The sequence below is a fragment of the Cyanidioschyzon merolae genome, chromosome 11, assembly GCF_000091205.1.
Source record: "Cyanidioschyzon merolae strain 10D DNA, chromosome 11, complete genome".
Taxonomy (NCBI): Eukaryota; Rhodophyta; class Bangiophyceae; order Cyanidiales; family Cyanidiaceae; genus Cyanidioschyzon; species Cyanidioschyzon merolae.
Window position 1 is genome coordinate 817,952 of NC_010137.1, and position 7,927 is coordinate 825,878.

The following is a 7,927-nucleotide window of genomic DNA, read 5'->3' on the forward strand; positions in this document are numbered from 1 at the left end:
GCGATGATCCATAGTGCATGTGATGCTAGACCGAGGCAGCGCCCTTGCGGGTGCCGCGCACGCGTCATTTGGTTGACACGGCGCTGGATGCGCCGTCGCAGCCATGGACGTCCTGCAGAGGTGGAACAGCTTTGGGCTGCGTTGATGAGAGTCAGCTCAAGGCATGGAGATATCTGGCACAAGACCCGGACTAGTCACTGGTTTGTGCACTGCCGCGTTTCGGTTCACATTGTGGAGTGCGTATCGCACACGGCCGCTGCCGGGAACCAGTGGCATGCATGAGCAAAACGAGCTAGGTGCTTTTCGCAAATATCGCAAATGCGCAAATGCCCCGAGGATGAAAGATCTGCTTTTTGATGCTTGTTTGTTATTGCATGGTCAGTAGCAGCCGGCACTGGTCTGCGAACTGAAGCGAGATCCGCTGATGACTGGCGGTGCTCAAAGCATCCAGCCAGCTGTGCTACATTCGCGTTGTCGAGCCAGGAGCGCGAGCACTGTGACAAGGCGCGATCGCTGCATCACCGCAGCATCTGGTAATCGCTGGGCGTAAGTAGTATCTTCCCAGCAGTTCCCTGGGGAACGCGTGTCTTTTCCGAGCATACAGTCTCCATAGGACTCATGTGTTCCGCTCTCGTGCCGCAGTTCACAGGCTAATCGCTCTGCCAGCATTGTTCCGCACGGGCATGTGAACCATGTGCTGTGCGTTTGCGGCAGTCTCCATTGAGCCGGTATGCCTGTCGTGCAACCATATGCAAGCGGATTATCTTCAAGTCCCCGATACTGCATGTTCTGGATCAAGCGGTCACCGTCGACGCTCCCGTCCATCATATGAACACACAAACCAAGAGTGATGGAGCTCTCGTCGATCACACGAGCAAACCGCCTTCGGAGCGGGCATACAGCGACCTCCATATTGCGATAGTACGTGCGCTGGACTTGGTTTCCGATGCGAACAGGAACCGCTTTCCCCTCGTGACGAGGCACTAAGCAGAGCACACTACAGCATTCAACTATTTGTTTCCTGACTGTATCCGTGTACGTGTGGCTGTGCTTCTCGTTCTGATGGATTCCAGTGAGCAGGCGGCTGCTGCGTTCATCACGGATTGTATCCGACCGTTATCACAGCATTTGCGATAACAAGCCGATCATCGCCCGGCCTATCACCGTGCTCCCCGAGATAAATGCCGGAGCTCGCCGCCAAGCCGCCAGGTACGATTTCCACCTCAACTTGCCCATATGGAAAGAGTCGCCGGAGAGCGTGCTTGTCGACGCGATTGTGGAACTCTGGCGGCAAGCCTAGTAGAACATGTACTCGCATTTGTTGGAGGTCCCCCGGTGGCGGCAGAAACTTCCGTAGTCCGGGGTACGAATTGCGGTGCAAGGCATCGTTGCAGGCCCGTTCAGCCGCTACCTGAGCGTCTTGTCCGTGCAAGTCCACGCCGAAGCCAACCTCGATAGCGAATACCTCGGTGGGCAGCCCGGATAGGGCCTCAGTGTGCCCGAAAGTCGTGCGATGTTCATCCGAAGCCATCAATAGAGTTCGTGGTTTGCTCTGGCCAGATGAAGTGCGACCGCCTGGGCCCACAAGCGGTTGCCAACGCCGCTTTCGGGCTTGCGTCAGTTGAAACCAGTTCCGCAGAACGTTCCGCAGTCCAAACAGGTACGCAGTTCCAGGCAGGTGTCTCCAATAAGTTTGCGCTCGAGAGCTGGTTGCACGGACGGTCACTGCGCGCCGCCCTTCAGTGGCCAGTGGAGCCCGCAGTTTCTTCCTCTGAAAGCGACACGTCTCAATACGACAACCGCTTGTCAACAGCCCTGAGCACTGCCCGGTGTCCAAGCATTGAGAGCACCAAGTCGCTTGCGGCGACACGCTTACAAAGAGCGCCACCAGGATACGTCGATGGCTTCGCTGTACCTGTGGCATGCGCGAAACCCGCACCCACGCAGGAACAAGTACGACCACAGTGTCGTGGGCGCCGACGTCGCCCTCCACAACATTCCCTGGAGCCAGCACTGGGAGCGCGCCCCAGAACCCCTCTGTTTTCTGTACGGCATCCGGCATAGCGCTTCCATCGGCGGAGGAGTTGCACAGGGTACGCTCGGCACCTGGGAAAACTGTTTTCGAACGATCCATGCTCCCGAAACAGGTGCTCTGCTGTCGGTTGAGGAACTGCGACATCGTTTGAAATGGGGTGGTAGTTACGCAACTTGAACACCGATCGCAGTCGTGAACTCAGAGAGCCTCGATATCCAGTTTATCGAACCTAGATCATCGAGATTTTCGCTCAGCTCGACGCCTTGGTGGTGATTACAACAGGACCCATCCGTATCCGTGCAGCGTTCGCAGCGGTGCTATGCAGGCGCGGGCCTCGGCGCTCACGACAGGCTCAGTAGCCAGAGGATCGGATGAACATGGCATTATTTTCAAAACGACGTCTGCTTCGTGGCAGACAGAGACTGGAGATCTGGTGTGGCATGATAGATGCTTTTTCTGATGCCAATATTCGATGTACAATTGGGGTTACCTGGCTGGAGTAAATGATCCTGCATCCCCGTATGATCGGAACATTCACCAGAGGCGCCGCCCGAGTGCCATGCCTCGCAGCGCGCCGTTACGTCCCGTTCCGTTGCCAGGTCGAAGTGCCAGACCCGCAAACCGCGATAAACGGTACGTCCGGGGTATCTAGTGTGCAGTTTTGATCCGTCTGCGGCAGGTAGCTTCCGGTGGTACGCACGGGAGCCGTCAGGAGCGCTGAGTCAACCACCTGAAGCTGGTTGGTGCTCGGCTAGCAGGATCCCCGCGCTGGAGGTTCACGGTCTCCGTTGGGATAGCGTGCCCCGCGCGTTTCGCGTTTAAGCACGGGCCAAAGCTGCTTACCAGAGCAGTGGACCTGCTTGGGGAGCTCGCGTACTGCTCAATCTGAGGAATGGCTCCTGATGATCAGCCCGAGGAGCTCGACGCGGCAAAAGTCCTCGCGGAGCTGCAGCGTCTTCCAGACAATAAACGCTGTGCAGACTGCGGCGCGTATCATCCGCAGTGGGCTACAGTAACGTACGGCACGTTCATTTGTCTTGAATGTTCAGGTCGACATCGCGGTCTCGGCGTGCATGTTTCGTTTGTACGCTCTGTGAGTATGGATCGCTGGAAACCTCTGGAGCTGCGTCAAATGCAAGTCGGCGGGAACGCTGCGTTCATAGACTTCATGCGGCGCTTCGCCGGCATCACGCCCAGCGTCTCTGCTGACATTCCCGCCAAGTATGCGACTCCAGCTGCAGCAATTTACGCGCAACGTATTCGAGCACTAGCACGAGGCGAGCCCTGGCAAGACCCTGAACCTGGGCGCGTACCTCGTATGCCAGCGCTCAGTGGGTGCTCCGATAGTGGCGGGCCAGCCGCACCTGCAAGTGTATCAAGCGGTGCTTTTCCGGGGGGGTTTCCACGACAAACACCACTCCTTGCACAATCGGGCCGGATCGAGAGCGTCTCCAGCCGCCCAGTGAGCCTCTCTGGTGGTCGCTCAATGCGTTCCGTTCCCCATGGTAGCGTCGACCATGATGCTTTGAGCGTGGAGCAAGCTCTAAAGACTGCCGGCTCTACGCTAAGCGAGCTGACGGAGCAGGGTACGGAACTTGCGCGCACAGCGACGATGAAGTTGAGCGCATGGATCTCACGGGCAGCCAATCTACTGGAGGGTCCGAATACAGGTCATCAAGAGCTGACCTCGCATACGGAATCCATTCAGATGACGAGACGCACCGATAACGGCTCGTACACTGGTGCCGTCCGCGACGACAACGACGATGAACAGCAAAGTCTGCTGGCGGGCATTCGACACCTACCAAAAGGCAGTGGCCTGGAAGGCATCGGCAATCCGCGACGTCCAGCGCCCACTGAGGAACAACACAGCGCATCGCGATCGTCGAATTCTACGGAGAACTCGAGCATCTTTAGAGGTTTCTTAGGCAATGAATCGAGCCTATCGTCAAGTTTGAGGCGAGATCTTCGACACCTGCAGAGAAGTCAGCGAAACCTGGACGATGGCCCCTCCACAGCATCGGATGCTTCGGTCCATTACGCGTCCCAGAAGCGCTTTCAATAGCGGAACATTTAGGTACGTATCCCAGCTGTGATGATATGTACCATGTTTCGTTTCATACATCCATTACAGGAATGGTCTGCCTAACAGCGTAGGGCAATTGCAGCATAGCAAGGCTGTATGCGCTGTAGGCAGAAGGAGCTGGCGTCAAGAGGTAGCGATTGCTGTCACGTTTTCTGCAGAAGAGCTATTTCGTCGCTGTAAAGATGAGAAGCATCATCGTATGCGCTTCGTGCATTCGTATCCGTGTCCGCAGCTCGAGACTGCTCCATTGCAGGTAGCTTGCGGATGCGGGAGAGCACCCAAAGAAGGTGTCCAGCTCAGAAGCTCGCGAATTGTCGATTTTGAGACACGCTTCAGCACAGGGCGTGAAACTCGGGACGCAATGTGGCGAAATATCGAGCAACGAGGAACTCGATGCTGCGTCGAGCTTATATTTGCCGTGCGTACGACATAGGCAACTCGTGGAGATGCTTATATCCGCGGATTCGGGGTAATAATGTTTACATCAGAGTCATATCGACATCTCGCGACGCGCACAGTGTCCAGAAACGAGTTGCCAGCGCCAGCTCCGGCACTGCGGTTTGCGCCCGGTGCATTTCGTGGTTCGAGTCAATGAACCGCGACTCGCATGGCTGGAAATACGCATAATGATTAGTACTTACGTCACATCGAATTCTTTAGCCTCGTCGCGCAATGCAGTGCTTCCCCATTTCAGTTTAGCAGGCCCATTTCGGAGGCATTCCAGACCGTTCGCGAACCAGTTCGCATAGCAGGCCAAGGCGTACGTGCCTAGAATGGGCTTCCAGCCACGAAGCCCCTTGCTTGGCAGCAGCGCAGAGCGGCTAACGACTTTGGCTCTGGTGAAGCGCTCTCTCCGAGCCACGCGTTGCTTCGGATGCTTCTGCCATTGAATACCATCGTGACTAACGCACGAACACAATCTGGAACGGCAGCGGTTGCTTGCTTCCAATAATCGAGCTTGTGTCAGCAAGCCATAAGGAAGCTCCTGGAAGTGCGGAACGACTTGTAAAGGGAGCTGGTAACCGCTGAAAGCTCGCTGCCCTGGAGAACGTCCAGCTTGACGTTTCAAATCCCGCCTGCAATCCCTGAGCCAGCGCACCCAGTGAAGGCATTACATGGAAACGTACCGAGAACAACCAAACTGGAGCAGTTTTGTATCCCAGTCGTATGACTACTCCATGTCACCGCTTATCTTATGGCGCACCCTTGATATATCCAGTAACATCGAAAAATGGAGCAGGAATCTCATTTACCAATCGTCCAGGGAAATCGATCCCAGTCTTGAGAAAGACAGCACTTGTGCATTGCGAGATCGCTGATCTGCACCATAGCGAATGCCCTGCTCCGAGCAAGAATCAAGTTCTCTCTCTCCTGACAACTGCTTTTTTCGCCGTAAGTTTTTACGGGTTTAGCACACCGTTCTCACTGAGTATTCAAGGATTTCCTCGAATCCTCGCTCCACACACAAAGCCGCTGGAAGCTCCAGAAGCACGAATATTTTCGGCTGTTGATCGAGACGTTGAACTCTGGACGCAGAACATGTTTGCATTCACTGTTGCTGATCGATGCACAAAACACCACGCCTTTCACTTTCGATCGCGTCACCATCAGACCTTCGCTCTGCTGACGATAATCTTTTTCGCCAAACCGTCTCCGTTTCACGGACGTCATCTCAACCGGTTTCATCATATAACCAGGCTGGAGATACATGAATGTCGCATTGAATCCATCGATGGGAATCGTACACCATTGATGTCTAGACTCGTTGGGTGCCCTCGTCGAACGAGCTGAAGTGGAGCCCATGCTCGCTGCAGCAAGTCTGCATCCACTGGGTCCCATTAAATGACGTCATTTGTCGGTTACTTCCATTCCGACGCATCGAAGGTTATGAGTGCTCGCTTCTTGCCTATGTAGGAACGAGACCGTTGACATCTCTCGCCCAGTGTCATGGCAGCCTATCAGAGATCATCCGCATGAGCTGTTTGGACGCACACGGACTCTCTGAATGAAGCGTACAACGCATCAGCCTCTGCTCGATGAGATGCTCAGAGCGTCGAGATGGTTCCAGACAACACAGTTTCGCTTACTGGTACGCTTCCTAGTGCTGATCATGTCCGACACCTAAGGATATCGAACCCTGAAATAATCAGGTCGCGTTGCATAGTGTGTACCGAGCATAAGATGTCACGTGAAGTTTTGGTCCAAAATCGAATAGAAATGCAGACAGCTGGTAGATCATTGACCAGAAATTATTGCGACTGGTTGCTTGAAAAGGTGCGTCAAGGCAAGGGATGCCCGGCGAGAATCTCTCGAGTAGGAAGATATACCGTCCCTCATGGCGTCGTACAGCTCAAAGTTCGAAGATTATCACCCTGACGTGTTTTACTACGGAATGCCTGACAACAGCATTGGACTGATGTTTCGGCTCCGTTACTTTTCCCTGGGTGTACTTCATCGTCCGTAAATCGGAACGATTTTCTCTTCTTTTTCAAGTCGTTTCCTCTCCGTCCCGTTCACCTGGCGGGCTGGCATAAATATGGCTGCTACCCTCTGTATCCGTTTTCCGTCTCGGAGCCGGAGACAGTGTGTCGAGGGCGCGTTGGAGGCTCATCTCCTCTATGCACGTGTTCACTGTTCCTGAATTATATTTCCGTTACGATCCCTTTTCGAGGATACCCATGTACCGACGAACACGTTTTCGTTCGCTCCCTCGCATTAGCAAGGAAGCAGCACATCTGTTTTTGGATATTGAACGCAGGAAAAACTTGTACAAGAACATTTTCTCGACTAAGATTGGTGCCACGGACATGAACGACCGTCCATAGGTATGTCAGGGCATCGACAAAAAATTTGGGAAGGAGCGAGACACAAGGAGACCCTCTACGACGGAGACGGTGTTGAGCGATCCCGTCTGTTTCATGATTCGTAGGAGCACAGGCAACTGATTCGCCCGCTTCTGCTGAAGTTTTCGGAATGCTCGCTTGTCTCTTCTCTACGAACGCTCGTCTGATCTTCGTTGAGTACCCATGTACATGTCTACAATTTCTCCCGAATACAGTCTCATCAACTGAGACGAAAACTCGTGCCGCTCGTGATAAGCGTTGACGCGTCAATATGAAATCAATATTAATTGTCGTTCAAAGCGCGACGCTCTGTTATTATAGAAACGTTCCACTCTCCGGATTTATTCGTAGTATGCCCTAGGGCACGTGCGGACCGCAGGGGATGTATGGGGAGACACTCGTGTACATACATAAAAGTCGAGGAGCTCTTTCCCGGCGCAAGTCTTTTCGTATAAACACTCGAAGAAAGGTGTCTCATGCATCCTGTTACCCTAGATTGACCTATTTTGGACGATGAAGATCGTTTTGTCACCGGCTATCCGCAACTGCATACGCTCTCTCCGCACTATTTCCATTCGCAATAGAATATCTTCCTTTCGAGGAATCCCTGCAAGAAAATCGTACAAAAAACAAAATAGGATGCGCCTGTCCAGGTACACCACATTTCGCTATACAGAGCAGAACGCTAACCTTCGGTAACCGTTTCCTGAAACACGAAAAGGCATCAAGAATGATAGCCGTGTTAGCACCTTGTCCCCGCTACTGCCTCACCCGAGGATCGTCAGTTCGGGGGCTGTGGATGATGGCGCGCGCCCCCGATGACAGGCCATGCCTGATCGCGGGCTCGGGCGGCCTGAACGCCCGTATGTCACGTGACTTAAATTTGATTTTTCCTCCTACAAGTAGTTACGCTCCTTCATCATACCTATACTTGGCTGTCTCCCACGGCGTGGAAACTGAAGC

General features: G+C 53.9%; 2 protein-coding genes across 2 annotated transcripts; one reads left to right on the plus strand and one right to left on the minus strand.

Annotated features, from left to right (window-relative positions):
- Positions 1-1,096: 1,096 nt before the first annotated feature.
- On the minus strand, positions 1,097-2,179 carry CYME_CMK302C (hypothetical protein, conserved; the record flags this gene model as incomplete). Its single annotated transcript, XM_005536615.1, has 1 exon — positions 1,097-2,179. One exon carries the CDS (start codon positions 2,177-2,179, stop codon positions 1,097-1,099), a length of 1,083 nt encoding a protein of 360 aa, XP_005536672.1.
- Positions 2,180-2,927: 748 nt separating this feature from the next.
- Positions 2,928-4,100, plus strand: CYME_CMK303C (similar to ADP ribosylation factor 1 GTPase activating protein; the record flags this gene model as incomplete). Its single annotated transcript, XM_005536616.1, has 1 exon — positions 2,928-4,100. The coding sequence occupies one exon, from the start codon at positions 2,928-2,930 to the stop codon at positions 4,098-4,100; it is 1,173 nt and encodes a 390-aa protein (XP_005536673.1).
- Positions 4,101-7,927: the final 3,827 nt, after the last annotated feature.